This window comes from Macrobrachium nipponense, chromosome 5, assembly GCF_015104395.2.
Source record: "Macrobrachium nipponense isolate FS-2020 chromosome 5, ASM1510439v2, whole genome shotgun sequence".
Classification (NCBI taxonomy): Eukaryota; Metazoa; Arthropoda; class Malacostraca; order Decapoda; family Palaemonidae; genus Macrobrachium; species Macrobrachium nipponense.
The window spans coordinates 112,771,880-112,796,803 of record NC_061107.1 but is presented as its reverse complement, the minus strand read 5'-3'; the positions used below and the strand labels follow the sequence as shown (position 1 = coordinate 112,796,803).

General features: G+C 35.5%; 2 protein-coding genes across 6 annotated transcripts in view; one reads left to right on the top strand and one right to left on the bottom strand.

The window, feature by feature from the left end:
* LOC135215601 (alkylglycerol monooxygenase-like) overlaps positions 1–24,924 on the top strand; it is a 792,850-nt gene that overhangs the window by 154,789 nt on the left and 613,137 nt on the right. For all 5 annotated transcript variants that reach the window (XM_064250496.1, XM_064250495.1, XM_064250493.1 and 2 more), the window contains one exon: positions 24,640–24,664. The gene's annotated coding sequence lies outside the window, so the exon portion shown is untranslated. The remainder of the gene's footprint in view (positions 1–24,639; positions 24,665–24,924) is intronic.
* Positions 2,865–5,672, bottom strand: LOC135215600 (protein BTG1-like). The gene has a single exon (XM_064250490.1). The coding sequence runs from the start codon at positions 5,342–5,344 to the stop codon at positions 4,475–4,477; it is 870 nt and encodes a 289-aa protein (XP_064106560.1). The 5' UTR covers positions 5,345–5,672; the 3' UTR covers positions 2,865–4,474.

The window sequence follows — 24,924 nt, the reverse complement described above, 5'->3', positions numbered from 1 at the left end:
CAGCTTAAATATCCGTGTCATATCCTGCTAAGACGACGAGAAATCGAGTGAAACGCAAATACATGTTTTAATAGTAAGTGAACGTTAGGAAATGGCTGACACACTTTCAAAATGGCCGACTCTTGCCAGCACCACTCAACTACCACAGCCGACAGACAGAGCAGCTGCTTATGAATGTGCAACTACGCCAATGGCACATTAACTTTTTCAAAATCAAAGTTGTTGCAATTTTTGGGGGGGTTGGCATGAAATGTGAAATTAATGTGGGAAATGTACACTCATCCGACTAGATGTGATATCTAACACTATTAGGCAGATTTTTTTTCTTTTTTCTTCCTTTTCCCCGTTCCAACGCTGCAGTAGAAGTAATGGAGAGATCTGCAACCAGCCTTCAAACTGAACATTTTTATGATAAGTCATTACTTTATTGCGTTTGATATTCTCAGTATATTACACGGCCTTACTTAATCTTTATTAGTAATTATGTATAAATAGAAAAAGCGTCTAACACAACACCAACCTGATCTCTACAATCATTTTCAACACTATAATGGGATATTTTTGCTTCCATCATTTGCGTGGCGATATACTTTTCATTTCAAAACTTCCACCTGTTTATTGTTAGCACGTTTTAATCACATTCCAGCAAAGATCAGTTTTTTTAATCCTTCCCAGTAATATTGTTAAGTTCAAGTACACTTCGAAATTCCATCCTGCAGCACATCGGGCCCCGAAACCGAATGTCCAACTTATTCCCGATTTACACGTTTATCTTTTAAAATATATATTTATATTTTCTACCTTTAAACACATCCTTCGTCATACTTGCTTTTTTGTCTTATTTTTTTTCCTGTTGTCGCACAAATTCTTATCCTTAACTCTAGTCTATTATAATGTTGAATAATTATCCATCAGTGAGCTTTGCTTTCTCATTTTTTTCTTAATTTGTAGAAAACTCTACTATACCATACTCCTTCGGCATTAACCGTTTGGTAGAACCTCATCGTAAACTCAAGTTACCCGTAAGTAGAAATTTACCCATGATTGTCTTAGCTGGTCTGTTACCATTTGTATTAATTTTAACACCAGAATTCATAATCTACATAAATCCTTCCAATATCACGTAAATTGGGTATGAACCATATCGTCAGAAATCTTTATTAGTTTTGACTTACTCTAAACTCTGTCTTCTTCTTCAATCCTAATTCTAAAAATAAACAAAGGCTTAGTTTTTTTATTTTCAAATATCATTTTCATTCCTTTACTTGAACATAAGCTTTTCTTTAACCAGCATTATTGTATACTTTGAGACAACAGAGACATTCTCTTCTTTCTCCAATTGTATTTTGTTTTATATGAATATATATTCAAAAGTAGACCTTGGCATATAGTATATATTTAAGTTTGAAATAATCTCATTTTAAGCGAAACCTCTTCTATGCTTTGCATTTCACCTCTTGATTTTTTTCAGCCATTTGAATTTTTTATTTTTTCATTAGTCTTAACTTAAATACCCTTCAAGTATTGCAGTTGAATTTGAGTTTAATTCAGAAATTTGCTGTTATATTTTTTAGTTTAGTTCAGACATCACAGCATTTTTTTTTTTTTTTTTTTTTACTCCGTTGTATGCAACTGTCATTCTGTTAAATGAGGTTCTTCTAAACTTTTTACCTTATACTTCGGGAGTATTCTTTTTTTTTTTTTTTCAAAAAACATAATCTTGTATGTATTTCAAAACCCAATTTCCTTAGTGCATCAGACTTAGTATTTACTATTTTTATACCAACCAACTTCTTCGTTTCCAATTTGTCATTTCTTGGATATGAACGTTAAACACAAGATTCCCACTAAAATATTTTATCTTTTATACACCTTTTCTCTCATAACTGGGAATTCTTACAAAATTCGACTTGAGCAAATTAAGTCGTATCAACCTTTTTTATTTTCTCTCTCCAGAGAATAATTTTTTTTAATATTTACTTGTTAACTCTAGGGCCAGTAATTTTTTCAACATTCCGCTTCAAGAATTTGGTATTCTAATACGGGTATAGTTATTTTGCTTCTCTGTGAAAGCATCTTCATGTTAATTTTTATATTTTGATGAAATAATTTTTTTAATGAATATCTTCCAATGATAAAAATTGAATAAAGCAAGAGGGTGTAGCCTGTTGGCCAGATAAAATGATTTGGTTGAGGAAATTTTGGAATAAAAAAAATTGGGTTTTTCATGTTAAGTTCTCTGTATTTCCATTTCATAAAATTTTCAAATAAATGATATATCACATCATTTGTTTCAACTCACCTGATGAAAAAATATTAATTTCAGTGACTAGCAAACTTAAATAAACTAACACAGCTTTGAAGTGATATTTTACGTTACTAAAAAGTCCAAGCTGAGCTCCATAATAGAACACTGCACATCTGGGCCAAGTCAGATTAGGACTCTAGATAACACCACAACACATTTTTTTTTTTCATAGTTTTTGGCAATATTTTTGTTTTACAAATAACCACTTGGTTTTACTAAGAAAAAGTATGAACTTTAAATCTTAGTTCGTCACTTCACATATAATATATATCTCTATTTTTTTTTTTTTTTTTTTTTATATTCATGTTTATAAAGAAATATAGGCTTCCTATTTTATCACTGGGTGAGCCTGAGATAATTTAACATGATTAAAATGAGAGCTCTTAGTAATTATTTACTCTTATGATTATGAAAGATAAAAAGTAGTGCCTTCATGTTATCGCTTCAACCTAATTTTACTTAGCAGTTTTTAGCCCTAGTCACCAACTTCACCACTGGCCCCCGAAGCGACCTCTACTAAATCAGCAGACAGAGAGTGGCGAAGAGAAACCAGGAGTTCAATGCTTTGGACATTTTATTTATACTGTACAAAACGATTTTCTAGTAAAATTAGACGTTTTGTGGAACAAAATAGGCTTTTTACAGGCATATATTACAAGATAAGCATGCACCAACAAGGAAAAAAAATGTACACAATATCACTACCCATGAATTGCTTCAAGCAAAAAAAATTGTCGCTAAAGCTAAACACAGATGTTGAACTGAGCTAGATTTTTCATAAAATGAAAAGAAAAATACTGCGACCGAATTAATCACAGACACTTTTTAAAAATTGACTTTGTACCATCTGAATAAGTTTTGTTTCAGTCTTTAGGTGAAACTGGGATGTTGATGAGTGGAGGAGGAGTGTGTGCTATTGACTGACTGAGCCAGGGAAAACAATAATAATAATAATAATAGGTAGTCGCGGCTGTACTATCACAAATAAAAATTTCTTCACACCACCACCGCGACCACTACTACTACTATCATCACGACGATCCTCTAGATCTTCTTCTCCTGTATGAAACTGTTGTGTTTTATCTTAATAATGAAAGCAGCAGCAGTTGCATCAGCATTCATAAGTGATGATCGCGTCTGGCCCTTCGTCGAATTCAAGATCAAAAGATGGATGGAAGGAAGGTTGGGACTTCCAAAAAAGGATGTATTTGTCATCATCATCATCGTCATCTCTCTCTCTCTTCGATTCTATACCAGATGGCTCTTCCATGACAATGATGTTACTCCAAAAGTAGAATTATACTTTTGAAAGAGCTAACAACGGACAACACACTCGCAGCTCTCGGCACTAACCCCCAGGAGCTTTTTTGCCATGGTCGCTAAGGTACATAAGCCCTGAACCGCACCATGAGACTTGGAATAAACGGAACCGATACGATTCCTGGTCCCAAATGGCCGGTTCGTGCCGGGCATTTTTTGAACCACAGCTATTTGCTACAGGGTTAGGAGGAGGAGGAGGAGGAGGTTGTATTTACGGGTTATTATTATAAGTACGGAAGAGACATGCACGCACACATCACCATCAGAGCAGCACACGTGATCTTATTTTAATTAATTATCATGTAATTAACTATAAATATTATTTTCTCATCCAGTGGTTTCCTCCATTATTATTATTATTCCTACCATGATGATAAAAATGTCTTCCGGTAAATTTTACGTCGACCACAGCGTCTCTCTTCCATTGATTAGACCATAACACTCATACCACAACACCTAATAGGTATATTATATATAGCTCATTATGTACATAAATATTAATATTATAATTATAAATGTTTACAAATAATCTTAATATAATTTGACCGTTGTGATAAGGGCGAAGTGGTTTCATTCTATATTTCTCTTCATCCAAAAGACGCTGATTACTACTAAAACCACCGAGATTGACACATTTTCATTTTTTCATGGCAGTTTTCCGTTTCCAGAAATGTGTAAATATAATTATATTATATATATATATATATTGGGTTGTTATAGGTGGGGATGTCACCGCGATGATGATAATAATAATGATGTCTTCTTAATAATGATCACCTGTTGGTCCCTGATTGTACTGTCAACTGTTGGCGTAGGTGAGATCACGAAAGTAGTCGTCGCTGTGGCTCAGCTCGACACGAAAAGCCGATCCATCTGCAGTGGCCGCGCCACCTCGAGCCCTCTCTGGAGAGATTCCTTGCACTTGAGTTCTCTCTCTTTGTTCATGAAGATCATGCTCAACTGCATGGCCGTGACTTGCTGCTGGTGATGGTTTTGGTGTTGCGGAGTCACAGGGGACATTGGGCGCGACAGCTGGAGGGGGCTAGAGACCACCACAGACTTGGACGGCGAAAAATGGTGATGGTGTTGTTGGAAATGGTGGTGGTGGTGATGCTGCTGATGATGATGGTGATGGACTTGCTGCTGCTGCTGGGGTGGAGGAGGAGTAAGTTGATGATGCTGGGGAAGGGCGGGTGGGGGAGAAGGAGCTTGTTGGGATGCAGGAGTCGAAGGAGCTGAAGGAACTTGCTGCTGTTGCACGGACTTCTCAGGGGTCTTGGTGGCGGCAGCAGCAGCTTCCGTCGGGGCAGGGGCAGGCAACGGCAGCACTTCTTCGCCCTTCTTCGTCTTCTCGCCCCCTTCGTACAGGATACAGATGGAGCCGTTCTCCCCAATTCGGTAGGACACCTCCCTCGGGTCGACCCACATCGTGAGTTCCGAAGGGAAGAGAGACCGAAGGAAAGAGACTGCCAGCCCCATCATGAAGCCCGCCCTTGCAATAAGAGGGTCCATCTTGCCGTTGATTCTGATGCAGCGGTATCCCGATCCTTTGAAAGGCTTGTCCGGGAACCAGTGGTTAGTGTAATGCCGCTGAAGGATGTCGCTAACATTGCCTTTGAACCTTTCCAACTGTTCCTCTGACAAAGCCGACGCGGTTGTGTTTAAGCGCACCAAATCAACGAGGAATTGGGCCGCCGAGGAAATCTCTATTCTCATATTCGCGTAGCCACTTGGTTATCAATTTTTGACGGAATGCAGAACAAGTTATTTTGAACTACGGGCGATTTACTTGTCGAGCCTTTCTTTTTATCAACAAATCGGGACTAGGAAATCTGGCACTTGTCTACACAGCCGAAATGAGGATGTCGCTTTTTATATTCTTTGGTTTTAGATGTTACACTGACTATTAGGAGGATGGTAAACCTTCCAATTTCATCACAGTCTATGTCTGTCCTTGGACGGGGAAAAATACTTGTGGCTCACGCCACGCGACACATCCTCTTATTGTTGCGTCTCGCCTCTGACTGAAGCGCCTCGGTCTCTGCTTGGAGATGGCTTTCACCAGTGACGTCACCGCAGCTCTATGGCGTTAACCAATCGCAGGCCTTCCAACACCGTTTCCCGTCACGTGACCAGTTCTGGCAGCCATTTTCTCAACAAAGAGCCAGAGGTCTGCACAAACATGGAGCCCAGAGCCAGTTTCTAACAAAGAACAACTTTAATCTGGCTAGAATTAATTTTTCGTTACAGATTCTTATATTTTACTTTTGGTGGTATTCTACTCGGATATGTATTGATTTTATGCTGTGGTGGACGCTGACAGGATGGATAGAAAAAGTTTGACATCACTGGTAATAATTCACTTTATCAGTCAGTATTGGCAAGTTTCACCAGCAGTTTCTCTAGAAAGCTGCTGTTGCCGAAGCCTGTTCTCTAAAGTCAGTTTATAACTTGTCGCCTTTACAATGTTTTCAAATTACCTGAATGCAGGTGATAGCTACGATGGAATAAAGCTGTGCGTGCGCGCGGGTACATGTATATGTATATATATTTATGTATAATCTTTTCAAAGTATTTGTATTTTGGTTCCTACATAATTTTTTTATTGTAAATATGTAGGTGTGTTTGTAGGATTTATTTAACGCAAGTGTAGACAAACTCTTCATTATCTTACACACACACACACACACACACACACACACACACACACACACACATATATATATATATATATATATATATATATATATATGTATATATAATATATATATATATATATATATATCTAATAAAAGGAGCCCATAAAAACAAAACCAAATTAGAGAGAAAAGTACTATATTTCAAGACTGCTGTCTCTCTCTTCAGGTAATATACCTGAAGAGAGAGACAGCAGTCTCTGAAAATATAGTACTTTTCTCTCTACATTTTGGTGTTTTTATGGGCTCCTTTTATTAGATGGAATTCTGTTGTTACAGAACACTTTTACCAGTCTGTGTATATATATATATATATATATATATATATATTTTATTTATATATAATGTATATATATATATACCTTCAAATAAACCGCGCCAATATAATAATTATAAAAGGTATGTCCATAGTAAGAATTCTTCCGACTCCAACATCAACACTTCCGTTCTTAGGTTCTGTTGGTGTTTTGGTTATTTGTTTTTACTGTTCCAGGCCATGAATGATCATACGCATACATACATATTTTTCTATATATCTTTTCATGTATAATATATTATATATATACTATATATATATATATATATATATGTATATATATATATATTATTTATATGTGAAATGTAAAAATCGGCTACGTAAGTAGCAATATCTAAATTGGGAAGGATTGAAAATATATATTTTTTAATGTCTCGAATGTTCACTCCTACATATATAGAGAGATGATTTTATTTTTATTTTTTGGTGGAATAAGTTCTATAACAACTACTGTCTGTCAATACTTTATCTCATTTAGCAAGTATCGCGTCTCAATAATAATAAATATTGAATCTTTTTCATGTTTGGAAATGCAAAGACTTGGTATACCTTTTATGCATAACTGGTTTTCATCTCCGTATATGTTCTTTATCTGAAACAGAATGCCAGACGCTTATAGATCGAAAGTGGGATTGCTGCTTGAAAAAAAGATTTAACATTTGACTATATTATGCTTTGGATATGTTTATATTTCCATATTCTGCCGTATTTCTGTGCTCACATGCTCGAATATTCCCTGCACAACGTTGTCTACGATACTTAGAATAAAAGAGTAAAAGGATCTTTCTTACCGCACAGTTATAGAGATATGAACCGTATACAGATGAGATTTTCACTTAAACTAAGTTACTAACTCAATAACATATATAGATATATATATATATATATATATATATATATATATAAATACATATATTATATATTATATAAATAGTAATGTTGCATGTCGATGTTATTAAAATAGCGGATTTATCGTTATTAACGTTAGTAAATTCTCCGTTGTGGAGGGCAGGACGCGAATCAAAAAGTTCTTTGTTTTTGTTTGGAAAGGCTCCCATCTCGAGTGTCGCTGACTAGCTGACCCCACTGATGTGAGCGTCGCTTCCAACCAACCCATGCCATAAACTGAGCGCTCTTTCAACTTTGCCAGTTGAAGTATCGTATTCAGAAGCCACGTTTTGTCTCTTTATTGAATCTAAAATGTACAATTTTGTCACTTAATACTCTTGAAAGAATTGTTTGCAAGTAGGTCTCCTTGTTATTGCTGATTTTTTAAAATCTTTTTGCTGGTTTAGGCATGATGAACGTCGGTTGTCATGGTTGCAATTATCGTACATCGAACGAGTCTCCTCTTACCTTATATGGCGGTTCCCCAAACAGCGTACGTGGGACGCATATCTGTATGTTGATAACCATTGAGCTTCTGTTAGGGATAGTAATGAACACCAGTTTAACATTAAACCTAGATTTTTAGGTGTTCCAAGAATGGCCCTTTGGAGAAGATAAATGAAAGTCAAGAAACGAGAAGTAGGAAGATTGTCATGCGTTTCATGCGAAGTTCGCGTTTATGCACATCGAGCTGAAGGGTCAGTTTTATGTAGAAGGTTTATTCTATGACCTCAATGACTTGAAGAACGTAGTACAGTATTCTTAAACAAAATCGAAGTTTACTTCGTGACTTAAATTATATGGCATACGATAAAACGATATTGTACTATAACTGATTACGTTTTATTTTGTTAGAGAAATGACTTTGTATAAGGAATTTCCATACACTGCTTTTTTTTAGATTTATCCTCTTAATCAACATGTTCTTTTACAGATTCGTAATATCTGGCTTTGGATAGAAATGTTCTGCTTTGCAATTGATTGCAGAAATGATAGGGAATGTTCGTGTGATTGGACTAGGTTTACAGTTGTCTGGAAAAGAAGCTCAAAAGATATGTGTTTGGTTGTTTCTCTACCCCGTATACTTTTCCAGTTTCAGTTCTCTTAATGTACATTATATGTACACACGCATTATTGGATTCGTACTCCCATTATATTGTCTATGCTAATGTAACTTCACGCCTTATATTTACTCTTGTATGTGAGATTGTAGATTGCCAAATAGTAATATCAATGATTTTATGCGTTTATAGTGAAGTTCAAACTTTCTTATTCCAATCTTACACACACAAGCGCACGTACTTAAATTATATATATATATATATATATATATATATATATATATATATATATAGTGAAGTTTAATTTGTATTCGCTTATGATTAGACGATGAGACTAAACTTTGCTAAAGTTTATTATGGAACCCGTAATTTTGATATATATATATATATATATATATATATATATATATATATATATATATATATAATATAAACACTGCGTATGTTTTCGTTATTGAAATTAGGTATCCCCCCTTAAACATTGAATATTTCCTCACGACTTTTTCTTACCTTTTTTTCTATTTTTTAGTATGTACGTAACAACCCTTGGGCTATATGTCTATAAGGTTTAGAATCGCAGGGGATAGAGTGTATATTTGCGCCGTATACGGACCTTGGGGTGCAGAGAAGAGACGTGACTGACTTCACCTCATCCGATTTCATTTTCTTGGGTTTGTTGTTAGCATGTTTATTATGTTCTGAAGAGAATTAGTCCTGTTCATATTTCTCTTGAAGTAGTTCTAAAAGAGGTGAGTTCTGTTTACTTTGTATAAAAGTTATTTCCTTTAAGCAGGTAATATCGGTTCAGGTGTTTTTCATAGCCAAGCCGAAGGCTCTGATGTGTTCGGAGACGATGGCTTAGCAACAGCCAAGCGTTGAATCAAACGCAGCGTTGCCACATGGGAAAAGTGGCGTTTGAGCTTGGCGTCGCTCGCTACCAAAATATCGATCACATGCAACTTTGTGTAAACCCGATAAGGTAGGAAAATGGCATCATTGTCCTTGGTCGTCGAGAGAAACGAAGAAATATTGATTGACATATCGAAGAACTGAAAGTCTGACAAGAGGTCCATTGCAACCATCACAGCGTATCACTATCAAATGCCAGAGCTCACCAACCTGTTTATTTGGTCGGATTTCTTTAAGCTTGGCGTTCTCTGTCTGTGGGATTTATCTCATTTTGTTTTATGTGCTTACACTTGCAAATGGCAGTGAAGTGGTTGTTGTTCGTCTTGAGGAAAATATAGATTCAGATTCAAATTCGGAACGTATCGTAAGAACACAAACCTTTAGGCGATGTAGCACCAAGACCTGGTTCATAGAGGACCTCTCTCTCTCTCTCTCTCTCTCTCTCTCTCTCTCTCTCTCTCTCTCTCATATGCAACTTCGAAAGCATTGCTACCTTCGCATCATAGTTATCACGTTTCATGGTTTGTTTGTTTGTAGTACAGCGTAAACAGAATCGCATTGCATTATTTTCTTTTCGTTTCGGAAACCCCTTTTCACATTGATCAATGCAGTTGCTAGGCTTTTATGAAAAAAGTGCTTTTGCATTCACTATTCTTTTCTGTGTCCTCGCAAGTCTAATTTTTCTTCACGATATGGTACCTGGCGTGGAATTGCCGTGGATCTCCATCGTAGCGCGGTCTATGTAGTCGCGGTGTTACTTTGCGTAGTAGACATCTTAGCAATAACTGTTTCATATTTTATGGTTTTTTACGTGGTTATTTGTCTTTATTTGGCATTTTCATTTCGCTTAGTATGGATGCTTTGAACCTTGTAGTTGGATTAGAAAGGATTATTTTAAAATTATGTGTTTTCTAGCTACATTCTCCTTTTGCATTCTCGGTTTTCCGAACTTTCATAACAGTTATTCCCAATGATTGAGGATACCACTGGAAAATGAGGCGAACCTACGTTATTTATAGTAGGATTAGTGAGGCAGCGTTAAGAATTTGTTTCCATTACCCAGCAAGCTAACATTGGTTTTGTTTGTGTGGAAAGTAAACAGCTAGAGCAGTCGAAAATAAAAAATGGAAAACAAGTAAGACTAAACTCCAGTTAGATGTTAGGGCAAGATGATTAACAATGATAATCCTTATTGATTTCCACCCAATGAGCTTTACTCTTAAGAATACAGAATTGCACCTGTAAAGACGGTAACACGGGATTGTGGGACAGTGTGGTGTAGACTTTTCAATATGATTAAAACGGTAATGGTAATAATATGGAATTATCCGTAGACTAGAAACTAAAACTTGATTGTGTAACAGGCATCGCATTTACAAGGTTTATTTGTCATGATACGCAACTCTTGTGATGTATGTTATAGCGTCCCAACTGCTACTGTATGTGGACTTTGGTACTATATTGCGATATGATGTTTACATTTATTTACCACTGTCACACTTAAGAATTCTGTTCACATTTAACACACACACACATATATAGATAGTATATAGTTATATAATTATAGATAATATATATATAATATAAATATATATAATAAATTATTATTAAAATAATATAAGAAATATATATAATACAAATATTACCGACTAACATATATAATAGACGAATACATAGTATATATATATATATAATAATAGAATATAATATCATATATATACCCATACAGATATCATATGTAAACACTTCTATAGTGGCTATAACTCTTGGCGTTCATATGTAGACGTTGATGTTACCACGACCGAGAAAGGGTCACTAGGTTGGGCATCTGAGGCCCAAGTAGCTGGGACAGCGTATCTAGCATATTAATGAAGGCCCGCGGCAAGATACACGAGAGAGAGAGAGAGACGACCATGTTTGAGTTCGTTTATCTGTGTGTTAGTAGGCGTCGTGTGTGTGTATGTATGTATATATATATATATATATATATATATATATATATATATATATATACACACATATATATATATATACACACACACTATATATATATATATATATATATATATATATAATACTATATATATGTGTGTGTGTGTTTTGTTTTTAGTTCTCAACATTTGCTAGTATAGGTTTCATATTAAAGGTCAGTATTATGCTCCCGAGATTGTGCGTGCGCTTCATCGTTTGCCCTTAATTGTCTTTGACTTTTGGAATGATCTTGCACTGCGTATCTACCACCACGAAAGGCAGTATGATATTTTCACGACAGGTTTCTGAATCTTTCCTGATGGAATGCTGTTTCACGTACTCCACCTGAGACAATATATTTCGTCAGAGCTACGTTATAAATGTCATTGACCAGTTCAGATAATGTTTTAGTCCACACGAGAGGAAGGAGGGCTTCTAATCAGCGACTGCACCGAGGTCTTCTAACTCAGAAGTGGAAGAGGTGGAAGGCATGCTTTTATCGAATCGCAAAACTGGGCGAAAAGGAAGTGAGAGACGTGCGTTCGTTCCTAAAGCTCTGGTGCCTCAGCTAAGAACTGTATACATAGTTGCGAACTGACTGTTGGGTCTAAGCCGTGGGGGAAGGAGACACAAAACTGACGGAGTGGTCAGCTTTTCATCAAAATACCCTTCCTTCATAACAAACGGCTTAGCATCGCCGAGGTAATTCTCACCACCACGGGGCGAAATCAGTCGGTGGGGGTGAAATTCACAATATATCGACAATCCCCCCCATCTCCCCCCTCTCTGTCTATCTTAGATTATAATGTTAAATCGAAAATTAGGGAAAATACATCTTAAACCCAACTCGTTTAATGGAGAGTTTCTATGGTTTTGTTATGAAAGATCATCTTACCATTATTAACGATCGTTAATGCTCAGGTCAAGGGTTCAAAGCCACAAATCTCAAGTTAAATGAGGCCAAATTAGCCTTCGGCATTCCTCAAGGGACCATCTCCGTTCTTCAAAGAATTAACGAAGGGAAAGGTGGTTGGCCGGGCCATAAATAGATAATACATAAGTATGTATATGTATATAATATATATATATATATATATATAATGATATATGTGTGTGTGTGTGTGTGTGTGTGTGTGTGTGTGTGTGTGTGTATATCTTGTTTGTATGTATGTTATGTGTGTGTGTACATCTGCTATCTGCAACTTGGTAGTTTTAATATTTTTCTCTAAATGTCTCACATATATATGTATGGTATGTCTACAGACATACTGTAGTGCTGTCCTTTCCAGTGTTTTAGTAATTTTTGTATGTATCACGCGTTCCTTCATGTTCATTCGAATTCACTGTTTTCCGAATAGCAGTCGTTTGCAGGACCATAGTCTTTGTAGTGATCCTTGGTTGTACGTCTCCTGTTAGTTTAATGTGAATACATTCTCTCTCTCTCTCTCTCTCTCTCTCTCTCTCTCTCTCTCTCTCTCTCTCTCTCTCTCTCTCTCTCGTCATAATATCTTGACTTTTTTATTGATATATTATCATATGTAGCAAGTGAGTTTATCTTAGATACGTTATTTGTTAGGTGCTAAGTATGTTTTTTTTTCCATAAATTCCACCTTAAAAACATTCAGTTATAGTATACTTCTCATTTGTATCTAATAGGCACCCCTGGCAGTCAAAGTCAGTTTGTTGGGAATGTGGAAAGATTTATAACCATGTCAGTAATTGATTGGCGACATATTAGAATTGAATGTTGAATAAAAAAAAAAAAAAAAGAATCCTTTCTTCGGTAATAGGCTGTCTTTGTTTTGATGGTATCGGCAGCACACATTTTCATTTGTTTGTTCCTAACATCGAATGTTTTTTTTTTTATTCAGTTTTCCAAGTTTTAGACGTATACATGTGTATGTATAGGAGCATTAAGAAAGTGTGTATTTTCATGTATCTGTGCATTAACTACGTATAATTTTACGCAAAATCATCTATAGCAGTGCAGGCGCCATGCGTTGTTGCGAAAGTCCACGGGGGTTTCACGCTGATTTACATCATAGACGAGTCTTGTTGCCAGATTTCTTAGCTATTCATTACAACGAGGTAATCTCTCTCTCTCTCTCTCTCTCTCTCTCTCTATTTTAGTAATTTTCTTAATTTTTAAATGTAAAAGAGTTGATGTACTTTATATATAAATAATATACCTAGACACATACGCACTCATAAATGTACTTTTTCCTGATCGTTAACCGGTTCCCCAATGGGATGTGACTCTGGAGAAGATTATGCTACCCATCACTGCTACATTCACCTTATACCTGCTCAGTTTGAGACGGTTGCTTTTCATAAAGAAAAACAAACTTCCACTATTAATCTGTGATTGGTTGCTCTTCGTATACAAATAGAAAGCAAACTTCCATTATTACATAAGAAGTTTAAGCGAAAAGAACGTATCAGCCGGTCAGTCGAATACAGACGATATATCAGATTGTAACTGGAAAGGGGTTCATCCACTATTCAGCAGTTAAATTTTGAATAGGATAGTGAATGTTGTGATGTGATTCCTGGATGTCATCCCCTTCTATGATAGTGTGATGCATATATGTATATATATTTGTGTGTGTGTCTAAAACCTCTCTGTCCTTCATATTTCATATAATATATATATATATATATATATATATATATATATATATATATATATATATATATATATATATATATATATATATATATATATATATATATATATATATATATATATATAAAACTGTGCTCATGTGTTGCCGAAAGACTTAATTTACGCAGATTTTTTTTGTTAGCTATTCCAGTTTGAACTGAAACCCTTAAGTGAATTTCCATGAGGATTTTGATCCAATCTCGACACATGGGTCTGGGAACTTCCTCAACAGCCATTTCCTGGTTTCGCCTTCCTTGAGTCGTCATGCAGTGCAGTCCCATTGAATGCTCCATATTTGGACGACTGATTTACCGCTGCTGTAACTGTGACACTGTCTTAAGTTTTGCGCAGCGATCTTCTTTTGTAAACTACTTTTACAAATCTCTTCAAGTACTAAATTTATGTGATGAAACTAGCGAATTCGGTCAGACTCCCGCAGCAAAAATCTTCAATGGGCCGTTCGAGTCAGGAAGGACGTTCACCTTCGTAAAAAAAAAAAAAAAACACAAAAAAAAAAAAAAAAAAAAAAAAAGTCATTTTTTCTTTCTTTTTTTTTTTTTTTTTTTTTTTTTTTTTTTTTTTTTGCGATATGCTGATGTGTTTATGATTTGCTTATGTTCCTAGAGAGATGACAACAGCTAGATAGATAGAAGAGGAAACAGGCGCATTATCTGGCATCATAACCGGGGGAATTCAATTGTGTGTTGATTGTTAAAAATTTTGATTTTGCCGATGCAGAGAATTAAAGGAAATAAGATATACATAATCCCGTGTTGAATATTTTACTCTCAGTACACAACGTGCGAAAGAGAATGATTCGGAAAAGTACCTCAAAAAGGTTGTATCCCGTTGACTTTTATCATAATTGTGTATTACCACGTTTATTTTCATAAATAAAGAAAAACTGAAAAGAGACTTTTCATACTGAAGTGATGTAAACCAAATATAATTAGTACAGCACTATGTACATCTATATTCATAAAGATATCTAAGTGCTCTTATGTATATACTGTCAGACACTGGAGTCTAATATTTGGTTCATGAGCAATGTTTCTTTTTATACTCGTCAAAAGGATTTCTTGAGAATGCTTGTAGTCCTATACGCATCCAAAAATAACAAAGAGAGTAAGGCAGTAAGTAGACCAGAGTGCCACGCTGCAGAACACTACAAGAGCCAAACAAACAGGAAGTGCCAACTACATTAAGGCCGAGAGAGAGAGAGAGAGAGAGAGAGAGAGAGAGAGAATTCTAGTTATTTATGATCGGGAAGGGACAGAGTTTGCATAATTTTAAGTTACTGCTTATTCATTTAGGATTTTGTATTTGTTATGAAATTACCGACCCGTCTAGTTCTATAATGCGTAGACTAATTTTTTCAGAGTAATTTTGTATTCAGCTCATTTTTCTAGAGCCAAGCCCAAGAAGCCTGTGTAAGAAATTATAATATCGTGGATTGTGTCATTTTTAAGGATTGCATGCATAGGTTGAGTGTAACCAGTACTCCATATTGGAATGCCCGGAACTTATGAGTGGTTTAAAGTCTCTTTGTCATATATATATATATATATATATATATATATATATATATATATATATATATATATATATATATATATATTTGTGTGTGTGTGTGTGTGTAACTGAATCACGAAAGTGTGAGTGTGTGTGTTGATATACATAGTTATAAATATATATACATATATAGGTATTTTAATAAATAGTTGGTTGTCAATTAATAATTTCCTTTAATTCTTTCAAACTAGCTGAAGGTCATTGTTATCTCAGTATACAGTAAAGATCCAATTATTTTAATCATTATGATTTAATTTCAGATTAGTTTGTTAGGACAGACATTTCAATGCCGACATGTTTTTATTTTCAGCGGAGAATAAATATGAAAAAAGCGGAACAGTGGATATCCATACAAAATACTGTGAGAAGATATTATGGCGTAAGTGAATCATATTACACTATTGTGGCTTAGAGTGAATGACAAATCTAGTAAGGAACAGAAACTCTCTCTCTCCTCTCTCTCTCTCTCTCTCTCTTCTCTCTCTCTCTCTCTCTCTCTCTCTCTCGCTAGCTAACTTGTCTAATCAGCGGGTGAGGTTGCGATCCTCAGAGATTGTCTGGAGGTCAGGGAGTTGTTTCAAATTCGGTACTATGAGGAATTTTTCATGTTGTAAATCCATGGACGATTTTTCACCTGATATATAAAGCCTGGAGAAGTTGAGGTGCCGGGGGTTGCTCTCGTAGTCTGGTATTTTCTTCCTTCCTGCTAATAGCTCTCTATAGAGAGAGAGGTCTTGCTTCCCCGGTGTATTGCTTGATGGCACCATCCTGAGGGTGGCAGGTCAGTCCCGTCGACTTATGAGTTCTGGTCATCCCAGTATATAAATCCTTGTAAATAAACATTCCTCACTTTGGCATTTGTGTTTACGTATTATGGAGCTCGGCTGTGAATGTTGGTGGGGGAAGGGGATTGGGCACGTCATTCCCAAGAATGAGATGCGACGACCTTTTTTTTTTTTTTTTTTTTTTTTTTTTTTTTTTGATAGTATATGATGGTAGTAATACACATCCCGCTACCAATAGGATGAACATTGGTGGTTTTGACATCTTTTATAAGTCGTTCAACCTCTCTGCAGGCCGTAGTCGTTGGTTTTTAAATACAGGGTTACCTTCCCTTCGTCATCTTTGTTTGAGTCCCTGTCATCGCCTCCAACGCCATCGGTTCATAATATTCCAGGTGATCACCTCGACCATGACCTCGGCAGTAGTGTTGGAGAAGCCATCGTCCACAAGTTATCGGGGCAGCAGTGCAGTGGGAGAGACGCGTCAGATGCATTCGCCTACAGAAGATTCCAGTCATCGGAATGGGCACTCCCTGGTAACATTGAGAAGGTGCCCTGCATTGGTAGCCGTGACGCAGACCGCAGGCTTCGATGTTTTCTTCCCGGTGATTAGGGCGTTAAGATTACCGACGACTAAAGACTCGTACTTCTGAAGGACGCCATTGAAGCAGAGTCTGGTCCACGCTGCTTCAGAACAAAGAGAACCAGTAGCAATATCTTGCTTCTCCAAGTACTTGTAAATAAAATTGTACTCTTCTATGCTTTCGAAATGTGCACACTTACGAAATAGCAGTCGTTACTTTAAAAAAAATATGTGTGCGTATTTTATATATACACATATATACTAAATTTTTGTCACTTGTATTGTACCCAAGTATTTCGGTTGAGGTTGCAGTCCCCATGTTCATCTTGACCATGGCTGCCAGATTTAACGCAGTGTGTTACAACATGGTGTGATCGTCTCGACCGAGATTCAAACCCTAGCAGAATGGTTGGCAAAAAAAGCAAGTACTGCATGTATGTATTGACATACGTGCGTAAATATTCTATCCAGTTTGCACCTAAGTACTTTCCTTCAGAGGGAGTGGCGTCAGAAGGTATTAACCCTCCGAATTTATGCAAATCCGTTACATAACTGACTGTTTAGGGCAGTAGAGGGCTTTGGAGTTTTAAGGGAACGTGCCCATCTGTAAATATATATACACTATGTATGTATGTATGTGTATATAGATATATATATATATATATATATATATATATATATGTGTGTGTGTATATTTATATATGTGTATATATATATATATATATATATATATCTATATATATATATATAGTATATATACATGGCTGTGTAGGGTGTTTCCTCCATTCCATTTTATTGAGAATTTGGGATAAAATTGCTTGCGCCATGCTCCCGCCCCAGGTCTGTGTTGTATTGTCGGTCACCCATTTATGACGGTTGTTGTACGTAAATTCTTAATAATTGACGTACATAATTGCTTGTACAGTAATTGGCTCCGTAAACAAAGCAATTATATTTTATTTATATGACATAGTTTTTACTTATTATTCTCTTGTTGAAATAGGACTTTGTTGTATTAATCTAAGAATGAGTAAAGTAATGCGTCATTCATGTAAATTTTTCCTAATTTTGAGAGCTTGAGTAACAGCCTTACTCAACACGTAAGTGACAGGACTATAAACAGATGTGCTATCTTTATTTTAGTTATTCTGTTTGATTCGCCTTAAGATCTGAAGCTGTCAGTGAAGGGTAGTGTTAACCTCATGATTTAGTAATTTAGAGAGAGAGAGAGAGAGAGAGAGAGAGAGAGAGAGAGAGAGAGAGAGAGAGAGAGACATGAAAGTAGTGTTGTATTGAACCTTTAAAATTACAAACATATTTGCGTTTCCAAAGATTTCAGCTGAACCTTTTTATTCCTATGGAAATAATCATCATTTTTACCTTCCCACGGGTTATGCTTTTACCAGGTCATTCGAGTAACAGAATTACGTTAAAATGACTGAACAGAGTATTATGCCACTCACTGTTTTCCACGGGGCAATGATTCAGGTTTGAATCTGAGTCAACATCTAAATCCGGGTTTTTATTTATTGTTTCACCTGTTGTTATTGTGACTGTTGATGTTATTCCTGCTGATAGTGAAAACAAGAATTGATTCTTAGCATTTGTGTAATTATTCTCCCAATTACCTTGGAGAAAGTTTACAGTCCAATAGCATGTTCTAGTTAAGACGTTATGGAAATTATCTTGTCCATTATTATTGTGCTTGTTCCTGCCTTTAAGAGAATGGTGGTATTTATGCTTACTGTATTCAATAACCTAATGTACCACTAACATGAGCCCAGTTTTAGGAACATACTTAGCAAAGATACCAACAATAAATTCACGGAACTATTTTTTGCTCATACAGGTGAATATTATACGAAACTTGTAATCTTTTTTATGACCTTGAACTTTTGAGTCTCGAAGGCTTAACCTTGTAGCTTGACTATTATGGAATTAATGTCGTAAAATATAATTATGATTTGTATAGATCAAATATACTTTACACAGAATAGATTAGCTACTTTCTGGCTGATATGTTGTCATATTATTTTAAAGGTCTAACTCATTTTATGTCTCTGTCCTTTGACTTATTAAAGGTCAAACATAATAAGTTTAATTTTTGTGGAATTACTACGATAATGTATCAGTATGAAATGGATGCTTTGGGCAACATTTCATACTGCAACCAAGCCAACATTTTATCTACCTAAAATGTCCGTGACCTATGATTTTTAAAAGTCAGGTTAGTTAGGCAAAGTGTTTATGGTATTGTTGATATCTTATGGGTATGAAAAGTATATCACAAATATGTCATTAGGTATTATGGCAAGGACTTCTTTACACATTCACACCAGCGAAGAGTAATAATAATGCCTGAGAAGAAGAGCTGAGGTTAGTATCCTAGACTAACATATTGCTGGAGCGTGTTCTTGAAGCGTTCACTCCCCTGAGGACGTGATCTATCCTCTTAAGTAAACTTGTGGTTCATGTCTCTTTGAAGTATTTACTTTTTCTTTTACCTCGAAACATTTACCATTGATCTCACCCTTAGCCTGTGTTCTTTGCTGAAACTTCAACCAGTTCTCTTTCCTGGAACCTTTCACTCCCTCCTTTACCTCTTGATATCCCTCTTGAATTAAATCCAAGGAGCATACGTGAAAGCTTTTTGTGCAAATCGTGCTCATCCCTAAGACAGTTACTTCTCTCTTACCTTAAGCTGTTTTAAAACATTTAATCTCTCCTTTGACCTGTGTTTTCACTTGAATGTGCACTCTCTCCTTTAGTCCCAAAGTACTTGGAACTTCGTCAAAGCATTTGGTTCTCTGTCAACCCCCTGTGGGCCAGTATAGCAAAAGCTAGATATCCTTTAGAGGCAGGAACTTGCTTCTTTGTCAGGGGAACTGGACTGACCAAAAAAGTATTACTTACAGTTTTGATTATACCTAGCTCCTTTCAATGATACACTTGTTGTTGTTATGACTTGAAGTACTAGTTTCATCTACCCCGACAGTTACATTTGGTGATCGTGTAGTGAGGGTTAAATGTCAAACGCCATAAAACAGCACTTATATTTGATAATTATTCCCATTACTGGCTCGTTCGTCCTCTGTCTCACTATTTGCGTTATGAGAATAGTGACATATACAGTGTTCTTTAACTTCTGTTTTATTCATCCTGATCTTTATTCAAAGTTCTCATTCTCTCTAATCTTTCCTTATGTAGAAACAGTAGCGCATCACCTTGTCGAACAAAGAATTGACAACTGTGACAAGTAGACTGTTATTGCTAAGAATGTAATACATTTTCAGATAATTAGCCTCCAGGAAAAAATCATTCCATTAAAACGTTATTATGCTGTGTGATGAATGGTCTCATGAATTGCATTAATAGTGGTGAAATGCAATATTGCATACATCGGCACCTAAATGTATGCACTTTATGGAATATTACTTAATAAATGGAAATTAATAGATAGATAAAAATATATTAAAACGCAAGGAGAATAGTATTATGGCAGTAATACATTACATTTTCGCTTGAACTTTTGAAATTTCAATTGCACGCTATGAATGCAAAAAGAATTTAAAAGAATTGCCAGAATTTAGTGGTCTGGTACCTGGAGTGTTTAGTATACAAGCTATTAAATTACTCCTGGACCTAGTGTTTTATTTTAGAAGTACAGTTTTCGGTTTCCAAAGGCCACGGATTTTATTTGCTATGCGTAATGCCAGGAAGCGCTGGTACACTATAGTAACATAGGCTTAGGGGGCCTTTTTTTTTTATACAGATGACATTATCTTATGTATTCATATAGTTAATTAGCATATCGATATTGACAATTATTGACTTGAAAATCGTGACCATCAGTGAATATAGTGGTACACATAATTGAACCTGTGGTAATGACATAACGACAAAAATGTTCCTGTATCATTTATATTTGATTTGACTGAATAACAGTAATGTTGATCGTACACACACACAGCTTTTGGAAAGCTCGCCAGGCACAAGGCACAATACAAAGTCAGTGGGGGAAAGCTTCTTTGAAAGTCATGTCATGTCCATATATTCAGAACAGGCAAGCCCAGAAAAGCTGTCATGGGGCAACTTTCTCTCTCTCTCTCTCTCTCTCTCTCTCTCTCTCTCTCTCTCCGTCCTCCGGGAACTCTTCTCCCCCTCTCCTCTCTCTCTCTCTCTAGAAATAAGGAATTTCTTTCTGAATAAATGTTTAGGGTTGTGAATATTGCTTTCTGCAAATGTGATTGTCAGAATTTTTGTCTTGTCAAGCGTAGAAATATTAGTATTAATATTATTGAAATCTGTTGCGAATTTTGAGTGCTATCGAACATTATTATTGTGGTTTTAGGAGTTGATATGTAATAATCATATTAACCAAAGTGTAGATAGAAAAATGATATAAAACTCACTTGAGTTTTTCTAAATGTTATTTTGGACAAGCTTCCATCATTTCCTTGTAATGTAATGAAGAGAGAACAGCGACTGCAATGTGTCTTTTTATATAACTGATACTGGGAAAAACTATTGATAATTTTTTTTTTCTCTGGAAAAGCTGGAAAATCGATACTGATTTCAGTAGGTATTTCCTTGGTGAAAACTAATATTACAATGAATAAGTAGTCTCTCTCTCTCTCTCTCTCTCTCTCTCTCTCTCTCTCTCTCTCTCTCTCTCTCTCTCTCTCTCTCTCTCTCAAAAGAAGAAAGTAACGAAAGTAAAAGCAACACGTTTGCCCAAGTAATATCTAAAATAAGCTTTCCAACTGCAGTGCCTTTGCAAGCACACAAAGGCCACATTTGAAAGAAATGTAAAGTTCGGGCGGTGTCTCAGAACCCCTGAAAATCATCTTAAATATTCACAGGGCGCTGATCAAGAACCGGTACTGGAAGCAACGATGAAATTGTCGTGACCTTCCCTGTAAATATTTTGGAAAATGTTTTCGACCATCGTTGGAATTTGTTTCAGTGCTTCATTATTAGGTGAATGATGTGAAGGAGAGTTGATTCTGAACGGGAAATAAATTCGTAATAATATGTATTTGTTTAAAAAACTCGTATAGATTTATTGTGGCTGTATTCCTTTTATCTTTGGTATGGCAGTGGGCACACACATATATAAACATATATCTAATATATGTATCATATTAATATAATAATATAATATATATATACATATATATATTACATATATATATATATATGCTATATATATAATTACATATATATATATATATATATGTATATATATATATATATATATATATATATATATATATATATATATATATATATATATATATATATATATATATATATATATATATATATATATATATATATATTTGTGTTTCTCCGCAGTGATATGTTTGTTAAGTATCTCGTAAACTTTTAGTGAAGCTTTATGTCTTACTTTTAGTATGCTATTGTACACACACACACACACACACACACACACACACACACACACACACACACACATATATATATATATATATATATCATATATATATATATATATATATATATATATAATATATCATATATATACACATACATACACGTATATACACACATACATAAATATAGACTTTTATAATAGAATTTTTTACAGCTGAATCTCGGATGAATCTCTTGTGCTGCAACATCATACATGTTCACAGAACTCTTATCAACAGCAAGTCGGAAACAACCACTACACACACACACACACACACCCTGGTTTACCCTTTGTTGTACGCATTTTCACGCTTTCGAGATATTTAAGGGTATCCTTTCCAGAACCCACCCAACACCTACCTATTGCACAAATCTAGCTAACCTCTCCTAGGAGTTCCTCTCCGGTCCGTAAAACTCCTACATTGTATACTGTTTCCTTCATTCTTTCAGCATTACTAATTCATCTCAAGATATTTATATCCATCTCTTCATAAACTAATAACTTTTGTGCATCTCCACATTTGTCACCAATCAGTTCTTATGCTGTATATTTAGCACCCTATCAGTTCTTATATTGCCGCCCATGTCAATTCTTTAAACCTTTTATTTTTACTATTTGCATTCAAACACACTTCACTTCCATAAAGAGAATTAGGTCAACATTGCCTTCATACAAATCCTCCTCAGTTTCAGTAAACTGTTAAAGTCTCCTCCAAATCTTTTGCACTCGCCCTGCCACCCACCTTTCTTGCTACACCTGTTTTTTGACTTTTTCATCCTATCTTCATTCTTAATATTTACAAATCAACAGTTTACATTGCACCATCATCCTAGTTTCGTTTCTCCCTGTAGCCCTACTCTTGCTCACATTTACTGTGTTCTTCTCTTACAAGCACCATGGAATTCTTTTAGTTTCTGCTGTTTCTTTTAATAGTCTTTTAATAATCCCCAGTTAGTATTTTATTTTTCTGTCAACTATCCCCAATCAGCACACTATTTTCTGCAACCATCAACCAACCTGCAGTCTATTGGCGACTCATTTTCCTGTTCCACACCATTGCACCGAATATTACTGTTCTTTCTGGTAGTTTACACATCAGCTCATCCTTGAAGGTACTGCTGTGGTTCGGTTAAGCTTTACTGCTCATGGTGTGCAAACAACCTATGTCGTTAACACAACTTTCCTTTCCATGTTTTAAGATTGAGTATGTGCATAGCTTCCAGATACTTTGGTTTAACCAAGACCGTTTCTCTTTATTAGAATGAAATACTTTTGGGATAAGGAGTATCAATGAGTCTACGACTGACTTGAACTTCGAAATGAAATGCAATGCATTAACAAGAAAGTATTAAGTACCTGTATTTAAGCAGTATTTCTTGGAGTGCTTAAATTCAGATAGTTAACGTCATAAACAGTGTAAATTCAGTGCATATTTTGTCTTAGAACTGTAACTTATATAGAAGTAAATTGATGGAGATTAAGAAATGTCCGCGGGCCATACAGTTCGAGAATTCTTGTGTGAGGGCAATTTGTGTTTGAAGTCAGAGAGTGCCATATTTTATACTAATTCTCGTGTGTCATTATTGCCATATAAATTGGGCTTAGAAGTGCAGTAGTTATATAACGATAGTCGGCAGAGAAGCAACTAATGCTAGTAGAGGACCCTTGTTTTGTGCGCATGCTCTTCGGTACATAATTCCCTTAACCCCTCCGGACAATTAACTTTATTCTCTTACCCAAACTGTGAGTGCATTCGGAGAGGTAACAGGTTGTTCTCATCAGTATTAATTTCCTCTGTAATTCCTAAGTTGTTAACATTAAATTTCGTAAATAACTGTATGATAGTTCATAAACATCATTCATAGAGTACTTTTACCTAGTAATAAGCCTCGGATTTATTGGTTTGAGGAAAGTATTGAACTTCACAACAGGCACTGTTTAATATGCAAACTGTTTAACTTCCAATCCTCTCTCGCTCTTTTTCTATTTTGTATTGCGCTTTAAATGCTCATTATTATGACCCTAATCTTGCATCCTGTTTCCATCTTGAAATTTTGCTAACCTTTACTCGGTTGTTTAATGTTCTTGACTTTTATAACGGATGCTAACAAGCTCTCTTTTCTCATTCTAGGAAGGCAGTGGTGCAGTGGTAGAATGTAAGTATTTAGCGAATATTCTTTACCTTGTAAAATTGTTTTATATCAGTATTTGTTTTTTTATTAAAGTGTTTATATCTTTGTAAACGCAAAGTCGTAAGTACCTATATATATACTTACTCATTGCAGTGATAGAAACAGTCATATTTTAGAAGTTTTAGGTTTTGCTGTTCAGATGCGCATTCTATTTTCGTAAATCAGCAACGTCTCCAGACTATATTTGTTCGTTCACTTGTGGATTAGCGAACTCATTCTAGAAA